This window comes from Anas platyrhynchos, chromosome 8 (assembly GCF_047663525.1).
Source record: "Anas platyrhynchos isolate ZD024472 breed Pekin duck chromosome 8, IASCAAS_PekinDuck_T2T, whole genome shotgun sequence".
Taxonomy (NCBI): domain Eukaryota; kingdom Metazoa; phylum Chordata; class Aves; order Anseriformes; family Anatidae; genus Anas; species Anas platyrhynchos.
Genome location: NC_092594.1, coordinates 37,665,736 through 37,689,553, shown reverse-complemented (window position 1 = coordinate 37,689,553; position 23,818 = coordinate 37,665,736). Strand labels below are relative to the sequence as shown.

At 40.6% G+C, this 23,818-nt stretch overlaps 1 protein-coding gene across 2 annotated transcripts in view; it reads left to right on the top strand.

Moving 5' to 3' along the window:
* Positions 1 to 23,818, top strand: part of JAK1 (Janus kinase 1) — a 54,470-nt gene that overhangs the window by 28,409 nt on the left and 2,243 nt on the right. For both annotated transcript variants that reach the window (XM_027463789.3, XM_027463788.3), the window contains exons 5-24: positions 4,812 to 4,965; positions 6,245 to 6,408; positions 6,956 to 7,298; positions 8,810 to 8,983; positions 9,761 to 9,918; positions 10,604 to 10,727; positions 11,401 to 11,587; positions 13,568 to 13,674; positions 14,937 to 15,083; positions 15,837 to 15,924; positions 16,473 to 16,600; positions 17,107 to 17,242; positions 17,675 to 17,826; positions 18,585 to 18,735; positions 19,836 to 19,930; positions 20,413 to 20,605; positions 21,218 to 21,342; positions 22,129 to 22,301; positions 22,765 to 22,882; positions 23,238 to 23,348. In XM_027463789.3, the coding sequence (XP_027319590.2) occupies positions 4,812 to 4,965; positions 6,245 to 6,408; positions 6,956 to 7,298; positions 8,810 to 8,983; positions 9,761 to 9,918; positions 10,604 to 10,727; positions 11,401 to 11,587; positions 13,568 to 13,674; positions 14,937 to 15,083; positions 15,837 to 15,924; positions 16,473 to 16,600; positions 17,107 to 17,242; positions 17,675 to 17,826; positions 18,585 to 18,735; positions 19,836 to 19,930; positions 20,413 to 20,605; positions 21,218 to 21,342; positions 22,129 to 22,301; positions 22,765 to 22,882; positions 23,238 to 23,348 (3,028 nt within the window). The remainder of the gene's footprint in view (positions 1 to 4,811; positions 4,966 to 6,244; positions 6,409 to 6,955; positions 7,299 to 8,809; positions 8,984 to 9,760; positions 9,919 to 10,603; positions 10,728 to 11,400; positions 11,588 to 13,567; positions 13,675 to 14,936; positions 15,084 to 15,836; positions 15,925 to 16,472; positions 16,601 to 17,106; positions 17,243 to 17,674; positions 17,827 to 18,584; positions 18,736 to 19,835; positions 19,931 to 20,412; positions 20,606 to 21,217; positions 21,343 to 22,128; positions 22,302 to 22,764; positions 22,883 to 23,237; positions 23,349 to 23,818) is intronic.

The window sequence follows — 23,818 nt, the reverse complement described above, 5'->3', positions numbered from 1 at the left end:
AGCAGCTTGCTCTTCACACCATAGATAAGAGATTAACAGGAAAAGCTTTAAACGTCTCCTGATTTTTTTTCATCTTTGCTATATAACCCTGAAAAACACCCCAGAAGCTGAAAACCACAAGAACCCATATCCACGAAACAGTAGGTGACTGAACTGTATAACAGCTAAATTGAAAAAAATGGCTCAGAAATGTTTTATCATATCAGTAGTTTGCATGTTTCAATTTCCATTTGAAGTGTTCGCAGTGAACTGTACTCCTGCTGAAGTCAATGGGAATTTTGCTTTTAGCTTGAAAGGAGAAAGCCACACGCTGTTGCTTTTGAAATTCTCCTCTAGGACTGCAGGGGAATCCATGTGGCCTGACTGCAGGTGGCAGTTACTAGACGGGAGAAAGCATCAGAAAATCAAAGCCAGTGTTGGCAGGATCTTTATCCTCCACGCATACCAAGGGGCTGAACTTCAGGGGGTGATGTAAGAATAGAGCACGTTCCCTGTTGAGATACATGGGGCAGAATGGGTGTACTGGCTCTCATCCACTGCAAAGTGAAAGCAGCAGAACTGACAGCTCTTGAGCACTGCCACATTCACTAGCTAAAGGAAAGATGTCCCTCCTTTTTGGTATATTTTTCGTTATTCTATTTTGATAGAAATCCAGTTCTGCACGTTATGCTGCTTTTTTTCCTTTTTTTTTTTTATTTTGACTATTCTTGCATCAGTATGAGCTTTAAGTTTGCAGTGTAGGAGAGAAATATATAGAAAAAGCTTTGCTTTTAGGAATAATTAGTCTAGAAACTTTCTGAAGTTTCTGAACTTTCTGAAACTTAGCCCATCTTCCTGAAGGAAGCGCACTAATCATCACGTTTTTGTTGATTCTTCAAGGAACAACTATAAGAAAATAAGCTTCTGTGTAACACCCATCCTTGGCATAAAATGTAATAATCACATATACGGTCAGTTTAGGCTGCAGAGAAAAACATTTCCAAAACTGGGTGCTCATATAGCTGTATGCGTTGTGATATCTTTTTTTCCTGATAATCACTATCACTTGCACATGCTAATGAGGGAACTGGCACATGTAAGCCTCAGGCTGTGCATCCCGACTGTTTTCTAAGCTTGTTGGAGAAGAGCAGCCACTTTGCTTATGCAGATATGAAAAGAGAGCTTTGTAAATGGGATCTTTGAACGGTAAAATATTCCAATTCTGGTTACAACTTGTGCTATACTGGAATTGTTACTATTATTGGATGAATTGTTATGAGAAAAAAAGTACTGCCAGTTTACAACAAGATCTTGGCTTTTCAAAGAATTGTGGTACTGATACCTGTATTTAAAAGAGGAAGAGGGTACTGTAGTATTTTCTTTTTTCTGCAACACTGCATAAATGCTGTTATTAGCAGCATTAATGACTTAACCTCAGCTAATCTTGGATTTAAACAGCCGTGATTAAGTTTGGCAGATAAACACCCTACAAGAGTGGAATTGAGTGACTCTTTAAAGAAAGCTCTGAGGACTCTAAAAGCTTGTTACAGGGCATTAAGTGCCTTTTCTTGATTTAAGAGATGAGTCAGATTAACAGTATACTGATAATAAAAAATAATAAATTATTCGTATAATCTGAATCTGGGACATTTTCCCCTGATACTGGAATTCTTTGATGAGGTCTGCTCTTCTCTGCAGAAAAAAGAGAGTATTTTAAACATACAATTGTGGGAATTTAATCCTCTGATTAGAAGTTTGATGCTTTGTTGTTAATTTAATTTTAATCTGATTCTTAAAAAATATTTTCCACTGTGTTTAGTGTTTGTATGTTTCCACTTTGGATGGGTGATGAGGACTCACTCCAGGAACTTCCATAAATTTAGGTGCTAAAATCTAGAGATTCCCGTCTCCCCAGGAATACTGCAGTGCCTTGGTGAAGTGGGGTTTTCCTTTCTTTCATTTACTGTCTATTTGGTGTCTTGGCTTGGAAACCTGAACTGAGAGAGGGCTGAGCACTGAGGAATTATGAACAGCACAGGATTGTGAAACTCTTCTCTAAATAAATGTTTGTTCAGAGCTCTGCAAGAGGCATAATTCCTTTTGAAAAAGGAAAGTGGGCTGGGCTTTTTCAACAGTGCACTGCATTAGATTGTACATAATCATTCCGAGACTAAATCAGTTTTATGTTGACCTTACTTCTGAAATTTCAGTGAATTGATAGGTTTGATTTTTCCTATTGAAATTATATTTATAGAAAATGAAGGTATGTGACTTAGTAGTTTGAGATGCTTTTAGATGTTAGATTTTTCTTCCACTGCTGAAAGCTTTGTGTTGCATTTCTGATAGCATGGACTTCCCATCTTCCTCTTCTCCCTGGAAAATCCATGCTACTTAGTATACTCTTGGTGCTATTTTGAAAGGACTTGCTTTTTACTAGAAACTTTGTAACAGGACCCATATTTGCATCAAGTGAAAAAGGAGCCTACAGCATAAGAAACCACAGTATTTTGTAATATCCTGACTAATTAGCTCACAAGCTTAACTATTTCATAGCTGGATGGTGTTTAAGCCAGAAGTTTAAAGTGTTTGTTGGCATAGCGAAGGGACCCAAGGCATGGGTTTTGGAAATCTGGAAAAGAAGGGTTGTCAGAGTCACCCACAGGTGAAAGAGAAGAAAGAGCAGGTGCCCTTCCAGCATTTCACCACTCCTTGGCCAGACTGAATGGATCTCCTTTCCAGGTCTTTTGCAGGACTTCTGAATCCAAAAACTTGTGCTCCCATTTCTGCCTTTGAAAGTGGAATAATAATCATCTTTCTCTCCTTGCCACAAATCAATCAGTCCCTTCAAGGCAGAGGCTCTCCTGCTTTGTTTATATGGCTCCACAAACAATGGGGCTTTAGTTTTTATTGTAATTTATAAGTCTTGTTTTAATCATGGCAGTCTAATAGGTAAAGGAACAAATTCTTCACTCAGTTACAAACAATACGTGATACCTTGCCCATAATTGTTTTCAGGAAATAACAAAACAATTGGTGTTATTAATTATCAGTCATTTTATAAAGTAGCATGTGGAAAAAAAGTAATTTCCTGGAGGCAGAAGGATTTGCTTTCCTTTTGCTTTTTGTGCTTAAATCAAAGGATTTGGTATCTTACAGTATCTTACAGGATGTGTTGGGAGTTTTTACCGTAGTTGTGTGTTGGTGTTCCTACCCATGCTATGTATGGAAGCTTTTTGGGTCTTAAAAGGACTTATTAAAAAGAAAGAGAGGACAGAAACATGATACAGAGAGTATCTTTAAGACTAATTGATAATTTTTCATATGGGTAGTCAACTTACTGTGCAGGTACGTGGTGAAAACACGTGGTCTCAAACTAAGAACACAAATTTTCTTTTGCTCTTTAAGATCCTGAGTCTGCACTGAGGGTGGTACACACCAACCTTGACCACTGCAGAACTGGGACTCAATCCAGAGACAAATCATGAAATTCTAGTCACATATTTCAGAACGTGCACACTTGCATGAGGGTTGTCCTGTCCTGTAGCGTTCGTAAGCATTTGCTGACTGATTTGCTGTCTGCTTGCTCTCTTCCTGTCTTCCAGGATACGCCTCTTGCAATTTGTATTGCGTTACATTCGAATTGAAACTGGGCAACATTTTGATTTGTTACTTAAACAGATTTGTTATTTGTGATTTTCAAATGTGCCTGTAGTTTATAAGGTACTTCATCTATTCCGCTTTTTCTTTCAATACAGAAAATGTGTATTTCCAGGTCAGGAGTTCAATATAACTTATTTTTTTTCCACTCAATTTTCTTTACTTCTCCTTTGGTGTGCAGTGCTTATTACCTTTCACATTCATTTGTCTTTTTCCTTTGTAAGTTGATCTCAATTTAGTGTTATTTTGGTCACGCAAGCTCCTTATGACTTTGCTGATGGCACATTTAGGCAGACGTTAAAACCTTAGCTGTCATGAATTTGTGGTAACATTCTGTGGAGCTCACTGTGGTCACTGTCCATCAGGGAAGCCTCCTTTTGCACCTCCCTTTGTATTAATAAGTACTTCTGCATTGTTTGCTCTGGGTAGAGCCAAATGCTTCTCTGGAGTTAGTGGTGTATTCTAGCAGAAATCCCTCCTACTTAGCGGCTGGATAAATCTGCTCTCCTGTAACCTTTTAATTGTAAGTACGTCATGATCACGTGCAAGGCGTGAACGCTTGCAAAAGGCACATTGATTCAAACCAGATTTAACTAAGCTTTATGTGATTTACAATCTTAATAGAACTCAGAAAGAAATCTCTGCAGCAATTCAGACAAAGATTTTTCAAAAGCTTCTGACAGACTCTTGATCTCAACAATTTCATTCGCTTGCAGCAGATGCCAACTCTTTTAGCAGGTTTTCAAAAAGCCTTGTGTGCAGATAGAGTAAAAAGCTTATTTGTTAAACACACAGAAGATTGACTGTGTCCCTTTAAAGCTGGATGATTTGAATTAGTGTCGTTTTCACCATCTCCATCCAAAACCAAAGGGAAGCAGAAATTCCAGTGCATAACTTCCAGTGCTTCCAGCTGTGGCCTGGAGGGAGGCACTCAGCGGTTATGGAGGAGGAGGTCTGAAGCCATGTTAACCCTTCAGATGAGTCATTTTAATTTGGAATGCAAATATCAACTATTGGTTAATGCACAGCAGAGGCATAGCCTCTTACACTGAGGCAGAAGACTGAAGGTTTTTGGCATGTACCTCGTTTTGCTTTGCAAGTTTAGAATATGTATCTAATATAAATTGAGGATTTTCTCTCGGATTTTTAAAGTTTATTTCTCTTTTTCTTGCAAGATACTACTTTACAAACTGGCATGGGACTAGTGAAAATGAACCCTCTGTGTGGAGGCATTCACCAAAGAAGTCAAAAAACTCTTATGAGAAGAAGCATGTTCCAGAAGGAACCCCGATCCTTGACGCAAACTCATTAGAATACATCTTTGCACAGGTAAGAGATTGCATGCAAGTGTCTGTGCCATTCCACTAACACAACAATTATTTGATCCAGTAGGAATTGTCTGCTTTAAAGAACTATTTTCAAGCTTTAATGTGTGTTTGACCTTACCTGTTGGCATTGGTCGTACTTCACACTACGTGGAGAAAAGAGAATTTGCTCATGGAGAACAACCAGGCCATGTGCAGAACATGTAACGGAAACTGTCTCACAGTCCAAAAACGTAGCCACAGGCTATGTTTTTACAACACAATTGCTTTATTAACTGTTTCTTATATAAATGCTATACCTTTTCTTTTGTGAAAATTGTGCACATGATGCCATCCATAGAGTCATAGAATGGCTTGGGTTTGAAGGGACCTCAAGGATCATCTAGCTTCAACCCCGCTGCCATAGGCAGGGACGCCACCCACTAGATCAGGTTGCTCAGGGCCTCATCTAAGCTGGCCTCGAACACCTCCAGGGATGGGGCATCCACAACTTCTCTGAGCAACCTGTTCCAGTGCCTCACCACGCTCATTGTCACACAGCCTGCTTGCATGCAGTTTTTCTTTCCTTCTGTTGTGCCTCCCAGTTGCTGGTGGCATGCTGCGTGCTGGTTGTGGCAAGTAGGTGCAGTTTCTATTTCAGCAAGCTTGTGTTGCTAATCAAAAATTGCTCTGCTGTGAAACCACACTGTGAGAAAATGCCCAGGTAGCTACAGCTAGAAATACATCTTAATGGTACCACTTGCATTCTAAAGTAGTAAGAAGCAAGGGGTTTCTTTTGTGAAATCTACCTAATTTGTGCCTTGTTTTATATCAGCATATAACATGCTGCAAAGTGTTTTTTGTCTTTTTTTGTATTTTTTTGTATTTTTGTATTGCCAGAAAAAAGGATAAAAACAATGAGTAGGGACCTTAGTGAATATTGCCAGACGATAGAGACTGTGTATGGGATGGATGTGCTGTGATGATGTTTGCAATGATTCCACCTGTTCCACAAATCATCATTTTAAGAAACTTTTCTCAGGCACAAGTGTTGATGTTTCTTCTCGAGTAGGCAGGCTTTGTGGGATAACTAGTGCTTGCCTACATTCCTGTTTCATTGGTCTAAGAGAAGATGGCATCTTACTGCATAGCTCTTATCTTCTTCCTCTACCCCTTCTTGTCATGGCTTTCAGTTTTGGGTGACTCTTTTCTTGCTCAAGGAGAGCCTCTGATCTTGTGACTTCGGTTGCTAGCGTGACAAATGACAGACCTGATATCTTTTTTTTTCTTCTCTCCTTGTTAAGGGTCAATATGACTTAGTGAAAGGCCTAGCACCAATCCGTGACCCTAAAAATGATCAAGAAGTTCATGAAATTGAAAATGAATGCCTGGGAATGGCTGTCCTTGCAATCTCTCACTATGCCATCAACAAAAAGTTGAAACTTCCAGAGCTTCCCAAAGACATCAGGTAAGTTGGGATAAATTCTTCCTTGCTGCTGGATATGCTTCACTTCTCTTCCAAAAGGGATCTTAAGCATTTTACTTTGCACTGTCTGAGTACATGGGAGTTACAAGCTCCAACACATATACTGCTCTGTGTCTTCCTGATCTGGTCAATTGGGGTATGTAATAGAAAATTTGAGTTACTTCTTACCTGAAGATGATATGAAATTGATGCAGCTAGTGCAGCCAGCATACTGATGTATTGAATACTTGCTGTAAATTCAGGATTCCAGGTTAATAAGTTCAGAAATTGTACTGTTGTTAAGTGGCAACTTAATGTTTCTGATTTGGGTGGGCTGTGTCCATTTGCCTCTAAACCTTACAGGTAAGGTATTATTTGAATTCTTGTTGGCTACTAATTCCATAAATTGTTTCTGCAGTACCAACTGCACAGTGGTTTACTGCATCTTGTTCTCTATAAATTGCTTTCAAAGTGTAAGGCAGCACCACATTTTAGAGTTAAAAACTTAGGAATCAACTGTCTTAACTCACACTGTTGTTTTTCTTCCTAGTTACAAGCATTATATTCCCGAAACTTTGAACAAGACAATCAGACAAAGGAATTTCTTAACCAGGATTCGGATAAATAATGTTTTCAAGCATTTCCTTAAAGAGTTTAACAACAAAACCATTTGTGACAGTAGTGTGTCTCCACGCGATCTGAAAGTTAAGTACTTATCAACAATGGAGACTTTGACTAAACATTATGGAGCAGAAATTTTTGAGACTTCATCTCTGCTGATTTCATCTGAGAATGAAATAAATAGATTTAATTGTGGTGACAACGAAATCCTTCCACTATATGAAGTCATCGTGACAGGAAACAATGGAATTCAGTGGAGGCTCAAGCCAAATGTAAGTATCCCTTGATAAATGTGAATTTGAGATTACTTTTGGGGGCATAACAACTGCTAAAAAATGTACATGATCCTCAGACACTGCAGATCAGCTTTTTCGTTTTTAAAAGGGCTCTTTTCATAGATTGTAGGATAATTCAAGTTGGGAGAGACCTCAGGAGTTGTCATGTCCAACCCCCTGCTCAGGGTTAGCTCTGAGGCGAGACCAGTTTGTTAGGGCTTTAGCTATTTCGGTCTGGGAAAATTCCAAGGATGCAGACTCCACATACTCTCTGGGCAGCCTCTTCACCTGGAAGTTTCACCAGAAAAACTGAAGACCTCACTGTATCTGCCAGACCAGATTCAAGTCACAAAAGGTTAATGTATGTGGAGGCCCTTATGGTTTGGTGCTCTGTCTTGATACCAAGGTCTGCTTACGCTTTTTTCTGTATGTTTGGCAACCCCAGATGCCAGAATTACTCATACTGATAGACTTTTCATGAGTAAGTTAAAACACAGTGACATTAAAGCTCAGCTTTCTCATGCAAGTGTTACTTTATATGATGTCCTTTGTTTCAGTGCTGCTGAGCTCACTTTGTTTAACCTTTTGTATTTTGTGTATATGAATATTAAATGTACTTTGTGCTTGAAGGGTTTATGGCATATTCTATAGTTTTTCTCCACATACAATACATGAACAAATAGACCTCTTTTTGCTTGCCTCAGTTCCCTACTGTGATGAGAAACCTACTGATAGCTATCTTTTGTAGCACAGAAAACGTTGTGCTTCGCTACATTGAGATGTAAGCTAATTATCTCTGGTGGAGAATTTCTGTTTGAAATGATAATATTAATGAGGGGGAGGGAAAGAAGAACGGATATTGAGAAGAAAAGCTTGCAAGAAGTACAGCCTGTTTCTTGTAAGGCTCCTGATTCTACTGATTTGTAGATTATTTTTATTTAAATGGCTGAACCAAACACTTCATCTCCGTGAAAAGCATTCAGTGACTGGCAGGAAGCTTTGCTTAGTCTGAGCGTTTATATTTTTTAAGTATGTAGTTAGTACTAGTTTTCAGTAATCTTTGATCTGTGAGGTGACCAGTGTCATTGTGGTCTGCATGCAGATTTCCAGCTGCTGTCGGCAGAAGTTCAGGCAGACTCTGTGAGAAGAATGTTGCTCTGGCTTTGGGCTGAGCTCAGAAAGTACTTCATGTGCATACTTCAGAAATTTCAGTATCACTGTTTCAGCCCTGTACTATTATTATTGCTAGCATAGTGAGAGAGGTAACTTGCCTGGCTAACAACTGGTTTCTTTCATCCTCGTGAAAGTTTTCTTATGGACAGCTCTTGATAGAAGTAAGTCCTGGCAATACAGGCAGTGATCACAGAATTGGTAATTCAGTGCAAAAGGCATTCAAGAATTAACTAGATGTAGAAGATCAATTTGTTGTGAATTTTTGTTTCATGGTGAAAACACTGTGCTAAAAAAATGTTTTTATTAATATATTTTTATCCCAAATATATTTGCAGTCTGTACAGACAGAGAAAGAGAAGAAGAAAAAGTCTGATGGCAAAACCAAAAAGGAAGAAGAAAAACACAAAATTCGAGACTTATGGAACAATTTTTCCTATTTCCCTGAAATCACCCACATTGTCATCAAGGAGTCTACTGTGAGCATTAACAAGCAGGATAACAAAAGGATGGTAAGAACCAAACCTGGATAGTTTTCCCTTCTGTGGGTTGTTGTAGTGGCACAGTATTGTTGGGCAACAGGTGACAACCTGCTTGGGGAACATTTCCTAATGGGACTTTTAAATAGTAGTTAAATATGCTGTCTTCAACAGTCTTTAAATGCAAAAGTGCTAATTAGAAGAGCAGCAAGTTGAAGAAGACAGTTACTTCTCTACACTTGCTACTGCATACCAGTAAGAGTTATCAGCTCCCCAAGCTCTTCTTGATCTCCCAGCTGTGCTTCTCAGCCCGTGGCCTTCCTGTGTACAGCCTGGGACAGCCAAAAGCAGCGTCAAGAAAGAGGAGCTCAGAGAGGGAGGGCAGAGGGACACTGGGAGAGAGAAGGAGAGTCAGGAGGAGAGTCACTAATTTCAGTGTCCTGTTTTTTCTTTCTGTGGGCTGTCAGCTGTTAGAATTTAGAAAGGAGCTACCAAAGTGCTCTTGGCTTCAAATCCAACATGCCTGCCCTGGTACTGAACTTGAGAGGTTTCACAATGACTACTGCAAGAGCTTGCGTTACAGATCTCACCCAGGATTACAGCAGAACTAGTCATGCCAGGGAATGAGTTTCAAGCAAGTAATAAGTAGGGAGGGTGCAGAATGGTCACTGTTGGCCTCCTAAATGTGTATGGTTTTCTATCATGTGTTTCTGCACAATTTTTTACTCACTGTGAATGAATTGCTAGATATTTCTGAAACATTTGAACAAAACTGTAAGAATTCTTGACTAAAATATCTGTTTGTTTTAGGAGTTAAAACTGTCCTCACATGATGAGGCCTTGTCATTTGCATCGCTGATAGATGGATACTTCAGACTTACAGCAGATGCCCACCATTATCTCTGCACAGATGTGGCTCCCCCACTGATCGAGCACAACATAAAAAATGGATGCCACGGACCCATTTGGTTAGTAAAATGGTTCGATTTTAATTGACCCACTTGAATTAGTCCACTAATTCTGCTGCATATTAAATCCATGGAGGAAATCTGGCTTTCTGGAAAGGTTTCTGTAATGGCCAGAATTAGTTACCAGGAGGTTGTAGGATAACTTTTTTCATGCAATCAGAAGAAAAAATTATATCCTAATTTCTCTCCTCATTATTGTAGGAGTGTTTTGAGACTTATTTCACTAATAACTACAAAGGTAATCATCAGTTGAGCAGATGGGAATATTTTAGGTACACAGAGGTAAACTCTACTCTTATCTGTGCTGACCCTGGGAGTCCCTGGGTGGATGTACAAAGCTTTGCTTTTTGTTTTTAATCTGCTGAATGAATTATTTTCCTATCTGTCCATGTTTCTGGCTTTTCCTTCTGTGTTTAAGAGAACTTACATGTGCACTGTGTTGGAAGCAGTTTCCCCACTAAGCATGCAAGAACATAATAAATCCTCCCTTGCTGTTATACAGAAAAATGTGAGCATGTGTAATGCACACAAATTATGTTTTAATAATAGTATAAATATTTGTAAGTTACGATGATACGTTTTTGTTCCAAATTTAGGATTACTTTCCCGTGTATTTACTAATAATAGCTTTTGGATGCAACTGCTCTTTTGATGGTTTTATTCATTTGCACGTTGACTCTTTCAGCACCGAGTATGCCATCAACAAACTTCGACAGGAAGGAAATGAAGCAGGAATGTACGTGTTGAGATGGAGCTGCACGAACTTTAACCACATCCTCATGACAGTGACTTGTTTCGAAGGCTCAGAGGTACGTCAGGTGTGGCATTCCCAGCAGTAATCTGGTAATGAGCTAAAGACCAGTGGCTCCCTGTAATCCACGATGTTATATTTATCTTCTTTAGGGTGGTTCATCTTAGTTTTCTTTGACAGCTGATGCAGCAGGGGGTGGACACTAGTATTCATAGCTTTATTTTCCCCAGACTCTTGTGCTGTCTCTGACAAATATGTTTTGTTACATCCAGAACACTTCTGTTGATAGCAATAGAACTGTGCATGAACATGGTTCAAATTAAGCTTATTTAACTCGTACTCTGGGAGAGTGACATACAGAATTTGTCACTGCAACTTACTGAACGCTTCTTGAGCATGGAAGAAAATTTCTTCTGAAGAGTCAGGACTTCTGAATGCCCTCAGGCTGTGCAGAACACAGCTGTAATTTGGACCTGTTAAAAGTTTGCACCTTTATGTAGCACTCTGTTTTTATGAGCCTCCTTGGGGCTGAAGGTTATGGGAATTCCAGGGCCTTCTCCTGCTTTGTTGAAGTTTGATTAGAGGAACCTAGCTAGCGTAGGAGCAAGTGTTTAATACTTCCGAGAAATAATTTCAAAGGCTTTATGGCTTTATTCACTCCTACAAATGTTCTTTCACTTTAGTGATCAGTATTTTCCTTTCTTTTTTTTTTTTTTTCCCACTCTCTCCAGATGATAAATAGTTCAATCCAGTACAAGAACTTCCAGATTGAGGTGAAAAAAGGCGGGTACTTCCTACATGGTTCAAACAAATCTTTCGCATCCCTAAAAGAGCTGATGGATCACCTTAAAGGACAAATACTTCGGACAGACAACATAAGCTTTACACTGAAGAGGTGCTGCCAACCAAAACCGAGAGGTAGTCTCTGTCCCTTAAGAAAAACTACAAACTTTGTTGTTGAAAGAAAACAAGCTTCAGTACTGGAGGCATTTTTAGTGTCCTCTGTTTGTTCTGTATTTGTGCGTCAAGCTTTTCTTTTACTTAAGAAGTTTCTTGCTTCTCTGTGTTTGGGGATCTTGTCAAAAAACAAAAGCAAAGGCTGTGAAAAAAGATTTTAGGGGTTTCCTTTTAGTGTTACATGCTCAGTACAGGATGCTCAAGGGCTGCTGCTTCTCAAGAGCTTTGTTTGTATGAACTTTTCTAATGACAGTGGTTTGCCTTTTTGCACCTAAACAACTGGCCTCTGCAGTATCGATGGCAGAGGCAGAGCGCTAGATTTGTTTAAAAAGAAAATGTCACAGCTGACTCGGAGTCATGGGCTGCGATGTTGTGTCAGAGCAGGGACCATATAAGGTTCTTCCTTTTCTCCACTGAGTCACGTACACCAGGCAGTGCCGCCGTGCATCACGTTGTTGTTCCAGCAGAGGAGGTTTGCAACCTGCAGCTTGTTGCGTGGCAACCTTTGGTTTCAAGCTTATTTGCTGTCATTATGATGTGTTGTTTATTTTATTAATCTTCACAGAGCAGTGGGGAAAGCTTTGTCTGGAGCTGTTATCAAGCCGAGCACCCTTGAAATCAGTAGATTTGTCTGTGAGATCAGATTTTAGATGACTGGGACAACTGTACATTTGTTAAACTGTTAATGCCAACACTTATTAAAACAGCTGTAAGCTGTAAGTGTCTTGCAGCTGAATTTTTTATGAAAGGAAACACACAGTGGCGTGGTTGTGTTGATCAGATAATGGTTTCCTGTTAGAATAAGGGGAATAACTGAGCTGCATTCACTACCTGCTTGTTTAGAAGGTCGTAGAGCATTCTGTAGCTCGTTTGAGTTTTTCAGCACTTCTCAAGAATGTAGTTAATTGTCTGGAGCATGGAGAGGTTAAACATTTTGACATTTCAATTAAATTTTGGCAGCTGTATTTAGAATAAAATAAGTAAAGCAGATCAAGGAGTTTTCTGCCCTCCTCAGCTTTTGGCATGACAGTGCATCTCTGAACTTCAGTTGGACCCAGTGCGTTGTCTTTGCTGTTCCCTATTCTGTTTCTTCCCTGTTTTTTTTTTTTTTTTTTTTTTTTCATTTTCTTTTGAATCTGTCTGTTTAATTGGTTATTCACAAAGATGCTTAGGGCCTGAAGAAAGAGGAGAGTATTTCCAGCACAGGGTCTGTTAACAGATTGTTTTCAGGTGCTAGACTGTGGTTTAATCCTGATGCACGTACATGTTATGCTGCCAGGTGCACACAGACATCTAAAACCATTGTATCATAATAAATAACGCCAGCTGTCAGATGCAGGAAGACAACATTAACGTGTAAGGCTTTTGGCTCTAGCGATGCCTCTCCCTGAACAGAAACAGGGGAAAGCAGCAGCAGACTTTTCCTTCTGCTTATTTCCCATTCCCTACTTTAAGTTTTATGCTTTGAAAACAGACTGTTAGTGTTTCCCAGAGCACAAGAAGCTTTCAAGGAGGTAAAGAGAGGAAATGAGACTCCAGCTGTCTCATACCCATCTGGACAGTGGAAAAGGGCCATACCTGTAGGTAGGAGGGAATGTGTGTTATTTCATTTAATCTGCATCAGAAGCAGTGTCTTTTTGGGCCCTGGATACTTCTCTGTGCAATAAGTACCAATGGTTTCTTATCAGCTGTGATACAGCTGATGTCAGATCTTGTACATAAAATAAAAAATATAGCTTTGTTTTGGTGAATTCTCTCTTGAGTGATGAGCAGAAGTTGCTTTGCCAGGAATGTGGTTAAAGTTTCTTCTTTTCTCCCTTCTCATTCATTTGGAAATTTACTTTGCAGTGAGCTTACAAAAATGTTATTGTTTGAGAAAGGTGAATGTGTGCAGTTATTTTTGAGAAGTCTTAACGAATATTTTCTCTCCCTGCCTTCCAGAGATCTCCAACTTGCTAGTTGCAACCAAGAAGGCTCAGGAATGGCAGCCTGTTCATCATCTGGGGCAGCTGAGTTTCCATCGAATCCTCAAAGAAGAAATTACGCAGGTGGGTAGCTGCTGAACACTGTTTGTCTCCTAAAATCCCAACAAGTAGGGCAGCCCTCCACACCCAGTCAGGTAACAGAGAATCACTGCATTATGGCTGGTTGGACTGTTCTTCCGTTCCCATTTCTCCTCAATAAAACTTTCTGAATCTTTATTTGTATTAACGCCTCTTACTGCAGAATCCAGATGTTTATGTGGCCTTGCATGGAAAAAGAAGCAAAGCTTGGGAGTAATGCCTTTCACTAGAAATCAAATGAATATTTAAGCAATTTTCTAATGCATGTGAAAAAAGGTGCTTGTAAGGTCATTATTAAAATCATGAAAGTCTTAGGACCTGCTCTTGCTACCTGGTTTGTTACTAAATGTACTTGTATCTTTTAAAGCCTGGCCTGTTAGGGAAATGGGCAACTTGAGGTTTAAGACAATATCCTACAGAAAAAAAAAAAAAGGTAAAATATTCAAAAGGTCTGCAGAGTCTTGGCATTCAGAATCTTGTTTTCCAAACTGATCTAGCATGTATGCTCCTAAATCTTGTGACAGTCACTTGCAGTTAGTGGTGCAGGTGACCTGAATAAACTTTAAAAAACATTTGTTTGAATGCACAGATGACACTGACCATTTCTAAAAGACTTTGTCTCTTAAATCATGCAGTTAGTTTCTTCAGTTAAATAAAGATGTATATTTTTTTTGTCTTTTTTAAAAACAGAAACAAAGCAAAAAAAATCATTACTGACTGGGGAAGGCAGATAGAGTTTGTATTAATTGTTTTTTGATTGGTAATTTGCAGTCAGTATGCAGACTTCCTGCAAAAATATCCCAAGACGGAATCCTCTGTTATTTAGGAGGAAATTACATTCCCAAACAAAGTGTTCCATTGAAATATTACTTCCTTAACTTCTGGAAACACATTAAAGATCGCCTCAGCAGCAGCTTATTGTAAATAAGAGTTACCATTTATTCATTTGATGTTTAGTCTAATCGCATTAAATCTCACTGAGCCTGTTTGATGTTAGTGGAGATGTAATAGCCCTTTAATATCCAATGAGTTTACGGGGTAAGTGTTCTCAGAGAGACTACTGAAATGAAGAATAACATGCTGTCATTGTTTTTTCCACTCTGTAATAATTTTAAGTACATGTGGCTAGATCAAGTGGAGGGCTAATTCTGCGAGGCAGAATTGAGTGCAGATTCGACTATTTGTGTAAATGTATATTTGTTTGCTTCATCTTCTGGTTTGAAAGTATAATGTGTGTTGTGTCTTAGGGTGAACATCTTGGAAGAGGGACAAGAACACAGATTTACTCAGGGATTCTCAACTACAAAGATGATGAGAATGAAGGATATCAAAATGAGAAAGAGATTAAAGTTCTCCTCAAAGTCTTGGATCCCAGCCACAGAGACATTTCTTTGGCAAGTTTTTTCTCTTTTTCTATTGTCCTGCAATACTGGGCCTCACCACGCTGTAACGATGCAATGCCTGAGAAACTTAGGGTTTGTGTGTGTGGTAGGGGAATGGAAGAATGCTGAAGATAGCTCTCACCATTCCAGGCAGTCAAATCCATCATTGATCAGCCCTTTGAGAAGCTGAAAAAGTTGATTTCCTTAGACAGGAAGCAGCACTGGGTTCTGGCAGGAGTAATCCACTATTCACTTGTGGCCTGTACGTGGACCCACACCTTGCAGTGGTGTGGAACACGCAGGCATCCCCACAGCCATGGTCTGAACGGTGTCATCTGAGAGCAAGGGAGTTCAGTGAGGGCACCACTACCTTCCAGAAACTACCTCTGCACTGTGCATGGGCTTGGCAATCTGTCGCCAGCTCTGTCATCAACAAGGCCACAGGCAAGTTATTTGATTTGCATTTTGCTTAGTCATCTAGTAAGAGAAGCTAATGCATCACAGATCAGACCTGGTATCGGTGTGTCTGTGAGAGTGCTGGGGAGAGCACTGGTTGCTTACATGACCCAGTGAACAACAAACATCCAAAACAGCTCTCCCCTGCACCATTACTGCAGCAGGACAGCATTTTCCTACTGTTGTCTATCCTTTATGCTACTGGAAAACACAGTGTTCTTTTGTAAATGTTTGTTATTCTGCTCTTTTTGTTAACGACTACCCCAATGATCAGCAGTTTAATATCGAATCTGCTTCACTTTCTAACAGGCATTCTTTGAAACAGCGAGCATGATGAGGCAGGTTTCCCACAAGCACATCGTCCTCCTCCACGGAGTCTGTGTCCGGGATGTAGAAGGTGAGTTCAGTTAACATCTCTTCGGACAGATTTTGAAGCAGCAGGTTTTGGTAAGGACAGGACAGCCATTCAGTTCAGAGCCAGCCTTGAGGGAGATGTGGTCGATTTTTCAGGGCAGACAGAAGTGGAATGGGAACAGCCAAGCAGTTGCCAAGTCCTTTTCACTAACAAGTTTTCCCTTCCAGTGCTGTATCTGAATAAATGTGTTACAGGGTGATTCCTTGAGGTCAGAAAGCTGAGTGCTGACAGTGGTGTCAATACAAACCAGCCTTCTCGCAGCAGTCATTTCCCTGGCAAGGCTCTGCCCTGTGGCCTTGGAAATGCTTTGTTCAAAGTTTACTGTTCTTTTACTGCGCAGAGCCTCTCTTGGCAGCCTTTTAGTTTGGACTCTTTGAGCACTGAAATAAACTTTAAGGAGGTAGAATAATGACATCTTACAACCAGTTTGCATCAAAGTTGGGGGTGGAAAGAGAAGTTGGGAACAGGCCTATTGGATTTCTCCAGACACTGGTCATTGCAATACTGACTTTATGTACCCGACTTTGTAGATGTCATGGTTGAAGAATTTGTTGAGTTTGGGCCTCTGGACTTGTTTATGCATCGGAAAAGTGAACTCCTGACAACTCCTTGGAAATTCAAAGTAGCCAAGCAGCTTGCAAGTGCACTAAGCTACCTGGTAAGAAGGCACCTTGAGACAAGCATTGTCTATAGCTTGCTGCAATCTAGGGCTACGTAGATTTCATGTGTGTTAGTAACTAATGAATTTCCTCTCACAGGCAGTGGGACTGTGCAATGTATGGGATTAAAAAAAAAAATAAATCATTATATTGCTTTAAATAAGCCAAACACTCTTTGTGCATGTGTTTGCCACCAGTTCTTTGTTTGTGCTTGGAAGTCAGTGTTCCATTTCTGCAGTTTTGCTTGTCATGAAACAGGAGTATAATGTTGGTCTTTTTTCCAAAATATGTTACATCGACAAATACAAATGCTTAAGTGTGAACAGCATGTTCCTACTTCTCTTTTCCCTGTTTTTCTCTAGGATGATTTCTTCCAAGCTGTATTTTTGGATTTCAGCTTGGAGTATTCTACAGTGATTCCCCCCATGCTATGGGTGTGTTAGAGCACTTGCTGAGCATTGCTAGCTCATTGCACTCACCATTTTCTTTTCCTACCTCACTGTAGGAGGATAAGGATTTGGTACATGGAAATGTGTGTACTAAAAACATCCTACTGGCAAGAGAGGGAATTGATACTGAATATGGTCCTTTCATAAAGCTGAGCGACCCAGGAATACCAATAACCGTGCTGTCCAGACAAGGTATGGTACAGGAATCGGATTTGTCTCTTCGGTGTGGTGGGGAAGGGAAATAATGCAGTTTTATAGCAGCTAGAATTGGTTCTCAAATAACAGTAATCAGCTTTTATGAAGCTGAAAACTACACTGAACTAAAGGAGTGTTTGCTGATGGTCAGTACTTGTATTCATTTCTCCTAAAGTCATGTGAAAGTCCAGTGAGATAATACAGAAGGAGTCACAGTTTCTGGATGGCTCAAAGCTAGAGCTTATAAAAGCCACAGAAATGTCTGTATGAGAACAGGGATTTGAGAATCAAGATTTCCCTGAAACCGGACAAATACTGCAGCTTTAGTTTATTTTAGTTAAGCAGCTGTTAGGCAAGAATAAGTAAGCTGGAAGTCTTAAGCCCTTCAGTATTAATTCCAAAATGCTTTGGTTCTGTTTTTTATCTAAGAATGTGTCGAGCGAATCCCCTGGATTGCACCTGAGTGTGTTGAAGACTCCAAAAATTTAAGCGTTGCAGCAGATAAGTGGAGCTTTGGTACAACGCTGTGGGAAATCTGCTATAATGGAGAAATACCACTGAAAGACAAGACATTAGCAGAGGTAAAACTGCGTTATATTAACTTTACCTGGACATGTATCCTCTTCGGCACTTCAGTTTCAACACCCAATTTAAGTTGCTTTCAACTTGTTCCAAAACCAGCTCAGCTGTACTTGACCAGGGGCAAATCTTGTTTAAATTGCCACAGATCACAGCAGAAATTGCTGTCCTTACTACAAAGATGCTTCAATCTGACCTTGTTGGTGATTCTCAAAATGCAGCATGGTAACAACTGAACAGAGCTTCTGATGCTGTCACACCTGTCCTTTTCTAATCAATATGTCCACTTAAAAACTTACTCAGGTTCTGCTTAAAAGCACCTAGTTTTCTGTTCTTGTTTGTTCCTTTTGGACATTGGTTCATAAGTAGTCTCCTTGGGACTCCTTATTGCTTGCTCTGAAAGCTTTTAAAAAAAATCGTTCTGCTTTGCTGCTGGCAGCTTCTGTTCCTCACTGCCAGAGGCCCCCAGCATTGTTCCATATCGGCCTTTTCTCTCTGTGTTGGGAAGGTGATGGAGCAAGGCAGCTGCTGCTTGTCTGAAGGAAATGACAAGTACTGGTGTCACTGCCCGAGCTGTTTTAACAGGAGGTAACTGAAAGGCACTTGCTGCCCTGGCTGCAGGTTACCTCCTGCATGTGGTAGACTGCTGGGTAGTTTTGCTTTTAGCTTTTGCACAAGGCCACCCTCGCCCCATCTGTCCCATCTCGGAGGTCTTTTCCAAATTTAATGATTCTGTGACTCTGTGACTTGCACCTTACAGAAGGAGAGGTTCTACGAGGGGCATTTCGTGTTGGCAACACCATCATGCAAGGAGCTGGCTGACCTGATGAAACAGTGCATGAATTATGATCCCCATCAGAGACCCTTCTTCAGAGCAATCATGAGAGACATCAACAAGCTGGAGGAGCAAAGTAAGGCTTGGATTTGCTTATTGGCTGAACGGTTGGATAAAGAAGGACAGTTTTTTGGGCTAAGTTGGACACCTTACAGCAGCACTGTTGTATAGTGACGGTATTTTAGAATATCCTGAGTTGGAAGGGACTCACAAGGATCATCAAGTCCAACTCAATGAGGCAGCTTCATGCCATTCCCTCAGGTCCTATTGCTAGTCACCAGAGAGAAGAGATCCTGTTACTCTGAATCCTGTTTCTCTATATACCACAGATAATAAATTCTTTCTTATCTTTACAGCAGCAGCTATAAAATCAGTTGACATGATTTTGTTATATGTTCCATATTTGTCTATGTAAAAACAGATTTATTTTTAATAAGTCCGTTAACATTCAACGTGTGTTTTTTTTTTTTTTTTAAATCTTTGAGCTTTAGAAACTGTTTATTGTAATGCATAGCACGTGTACAAAACAGGCTCCTTTCCACAGCGATCTTGCAGGTGGATACTTTGCCACTTGGCTGCTCCTCTGTGGAATAAAATCCCTGCCCTCATAGTTTGTAAACAAAGAAACTAGAAGGAACATGTGCTGACTCTCTTCTAAGAAACACAGTGTTTTAGAGCTTAGTGGGCATTATAAGTAGTTAAACAGCAGCGTCTGAGGAATGAGGAATCTCAGTAACAACGCTACGTATGGCTGTATTCATAGGAGCGTGTTGTGTCCGTCTGATGTGGAAGTGCCCCTTTCTATAGATAAGTGCAAATAGGATGCAAGCATTTAATTGGTACTGAATATGTGGCTTAAGTTATGCTGGTGGTTATATCTAGCAGTACAGAGCCATAGAAGGGGAATAACTCCTGCAGGGCGGGAAGTACTGCGGGAAGTACTGTGAGAGAAAACTGAGTCAGAGTCTGCAGAAAGACCCAGCAAGCAGATGATGGACTGGCACATGCAAATGGGAGGGATTCCCTGTCAACAAAGAGGCAAAGGTTAAAATAGGTTGGGACAGCAGGGAGAGAGGCACTTAGAGCAGCAGATTGGAAGTACCCAACGATACCTTGAAGTGTCAAGACCAAGAAGTCCCTGCAGAAGAGCCTACCTAACTTTTTTTCCACTCCCAGATCCTGATATTGTCTCAGAGAAGAAGCCCGTTACAGAGGTTGACCCCACGCTCTTTGAAAAACGATTCTTGAAGAGAATCCGTGATTTGGGAGAGGTAAGAGGAATGTCAGGTTGAGATCCCTACGTTGGAAAGCAGAAACACAACTTTTTCTGGACCAGGTTGCCCTTAAGTCCATTAGGGCTGAGCATGAAGGGCAGCTGCAAACATTTTTGCACAAAGTACAGGGGTGGTGGAGGCAACGTGAGGAGGCTTTTTGTATGCACTAGGCCTGCTCAGGGGCAAGGATGGCAGGGAATTGGTGAATCCAGCTTCAAGAAAGTAGGTGTGCTCTGTGTGGAAATTCAGGCAATCTTCTGGGGATATCCAGTTACCAGTGTTCCTGTTTGCATGTTTGTTACTAAGGGGAATTTCTGGTCTCTTGGTCTTCGTGTTTTTATAGAAATTATAGTGTGTGTGTGTACGTAGCTCCGCCTGCTTTCTGTGTCACAGCAGGAAGATGTGAATCGTAGTGCATCAGTGACACTATGGTTAGTGAGCATTGTGTTAACGAATGCTGTCTTTTCTTTGACAATTAGGGCCACTTTGGCAAGGTTGAACTGTGCAGATACGATCCAGAAGGTGACAATACAGGAGAACAAGTGGCAGTTAAATCTCTAAAGCCGGAGAGCGGAGGGAATCACATCGCTGACCTCAAGAAGGAAATAGAAATCTTGAGGAATCTTTATCACGAGAACATTGTCAAATATAAGGGAATTTGCACAGAAGACGGTAAATCTTCATAAAGAATGCTAAAACTATACACTAAAGTATAGAAGTTTTCCTTTAAAAGTTAAGCATTTCAAAAAGTAGAACAGTCTTAGTTCTATCTTACGGGTTCAGGTCTCTTTCTTCATGGAAGAAGCAGCAATTTCTCCGAGAGGCAGAAGTTGTCCTTCTGTGTCCTTTTTTGTGCTTAGCTAACTTTGATGTGACCGAAGTGGTGGATGATCTCACCAAATCCATTAAAAGGAATGAGCCACCTGGGCAGGGTGGTGGTTTCTGTGTTCCAGGAGTGAGCTGACAGAATCAGCCAGGTCATAACCCCATAAACTGCGGTATCATCAAAGAGAGCGCCATTGCCTTATACTTTGCATTTGCAAAAGTGATTATTTTAAGTTAATATTTAAAAGCTTTAAGAACTTTATATTCAGTAATTGTGCTGCCTGGAATAGATTCTCCTCTGTATTGGTACAATGACTGATGTGGGAAATAGCCCATAGGCTGGTCATGGTCGTCAGTATTATTCCAGAATAAATATTATCAGTGCTGTGAGCCTCGTACAAAAGGTGTTAATGAGATAAAGGGATGCATGCTTGCAAATTAAACATACACTCTTTTTAGGAGGAAATGGGATTAAACTCATCATGGAATTTCTTCCTTCTGGGAGCTTAAAGGAGTATCTGCCACGGAACAAGAACAAAATCAGTCTCAAACAACTTCTCAAATACGCAGTTCAGATCTGCAAGGTGAGCATGGCACCAGAGACTTCCTGCAACTCCTCTGTTTGATTACATTAATTATTAGTTTATTTCGTTTAGTAGAGTAAGGGAGAAGGGAAAGGGAGGCTTGCTTTATAAACAAAACCATTCTCATTGCTTTGTCCCCAAGAACCTGAATCCTAAAGCAGTCTCTCCAGTGTTGCAGATGCTATTGGCACAAAGATCAGCAAGGGAGTAATTATTTGGTTCGCTTGCATAAAAGATTACAATGAGAAGAAGTTGTTCCTACTACAGAATTGGAAGTAATAGAGAGGAGGGAGAACAGCGTTTAGAAATGGTGTGCAGGTAAGAGGGAAGGAGCAATCTGCACGTCTTGTAAGTGAGGAAGGGATACAAGTGCACAGTACAGTGAGACTGTGTGAAGCAACGCGCTTTAAGAGGCTGTGGCTTTGTAATTAGGGTGGACCAGGCAATTAGAAGAAGCATAAACACAGACATCAGTTCTAGCAGCGCACAAAGAAATGTGTCATGGAGAGGAGGTTGTGGACCTGGTGGTTGCTTGGCTGAAAGTTAAACAGAGTAAAAGCAGAAGCACAACTAACTGCCTCAACAGGGGGAAAACAAAGGCAGAGTTTAGAGGGAAGATGTGGGTCAGAAAAGGACCCTGGGAAGTGCCAACAGGAGAACCTGCCATTTGAATACCTGCCTGGAGCATCACCAGATGAACAAGGGAGCATTTGAGGGGGAAATTGGAAGAAAAACAGTGACATAAGCATTGGAGAAACTCATGTAAATGTCTTCCTTCTCTTGTAGGGAATGCACTATTTGGGATCCCGTCAGTATGTACATCGTGACCTAGCAGCAAGAAATGTCCTTGTTGAAAGTGAGAACAGAGTGAAGATTGGTGATTTTGGTCTCACCAAAGCAATTGAGACTGATAAGGAGTATTACACTGTCAAGGACGACCTCGACAGCCCTGTTTTTTGGTAATAAATTAGAACTAATTTTCATTAATCAGACTGTGCAGCAGAATAACCTGTCTGCTCCCAGAGATTTAGGCTTTTAGATGTCCGGATAATTCTTCCTATTTTGGTAAGAGGCCTCAATAAAGAGACAGTATCAGAACAAGGAAGAGGCACGTGGTAGACTATACCTGAGATATGTAATCTATTTAATTATAGATATCTTGTGTTATTTATTTCTTCCTGCATTGAATGATGTATTTTTGCATTATTTTGCATTTGTTTTTGGTCTCCTTAGTCTTACAGGGATTTGCTGTGTAATGTTTACTACTTCTGTGGCATTCCAAGCCCTATGAACACTGTCATGTATAAGGACTCTACAAATGCAGAGTGCGCCTCTTCCATTTGCTTACTTTAGATGTGTGCACTTGTGAGTAAATCTGTGCAGCTGTGAATAAAATTTAACACTGTCACGTTGTGTCCACAGGTATGCTCCAGAATGCTTGCTTCAGAGCAAATTTTACACCGCTTCAGACGTCTGGTCGTTTGGGGTGACACTGTATGAGCTGCTAACCTACTGTGACTCGGAGTCCAGCCCCATGGCAGTAAGTGGTTGGGAAAGAAACTGCTGTTAAGGCTGCTTACATCAGTTGTGTTCTTTGTTGTTTTGAAACAAGAAATATAAAGAATTTATCTCATGAAAACAACCCTCGAGGTTGTCTTTCACTAAGACAGAGTTAAGTCAGGGTGACAGACTGCATGTCCTGGCGAGGAAACTCAATTTACAGATGTCACTCCCCGTTTTCTAATGCACGTGTGTGGTGCACGTTACCTGCATGGTAGTCATCTACAGTTTCTTTTCATTTTTTGAGTTTGAAATGCCATCTTGCTGTCAAATTGCAGCAGTCTGGATTTGTGCTGGGTGGGAGGATGCACAGCTGACTCTTGCTCTTTCCACAGGAATTCTTGAAAATGATTGGCCCCACGCAGGGTCAGATGACAGTAGCACGGCTCGTGCGCGTCTTACAAGAAGAAAAGCGTTTGCCACGTCCTCCCAACTGCCCAGAAGAGGTAACACAGCTACGCTTTTATAATTTTATAAACTAACACTCGTGAACAATTTTGCATGTCTATAATCTTCTTCCTTTTACAGTGAAATAGCAGCAAAAGCACCACACATTTGGTTTGGATACACTCTCAGTGCTTCAGCTCTATTAGAAAGGCATTTACAATTTTTTTAAGTGTTATCTTTAAATGTTTTTCAGCACTGATTTTACCATGTTGCAACATCCCTGCAAAGGGGGTTAAAAACTTGGCTAAAGGACGTGGTTCCATATAAAATTCATTTGTCATCCTTGAGTTTTGCACTACAGATCTGGTTCCTGGATGTGTGGCAGCCCAGACTGCTGCCCCTGGCCTGCAATCTGCAGCCTCCTGCCCACGGAGGAGCCAGGGACTGGCTGCACTGCGCTGGGGATGGGCTGTGGGCTGTTAGAGGCAGGAGGCAGGATGCTGCTGCTGCTCAGTGTGGCTCAGGGCAG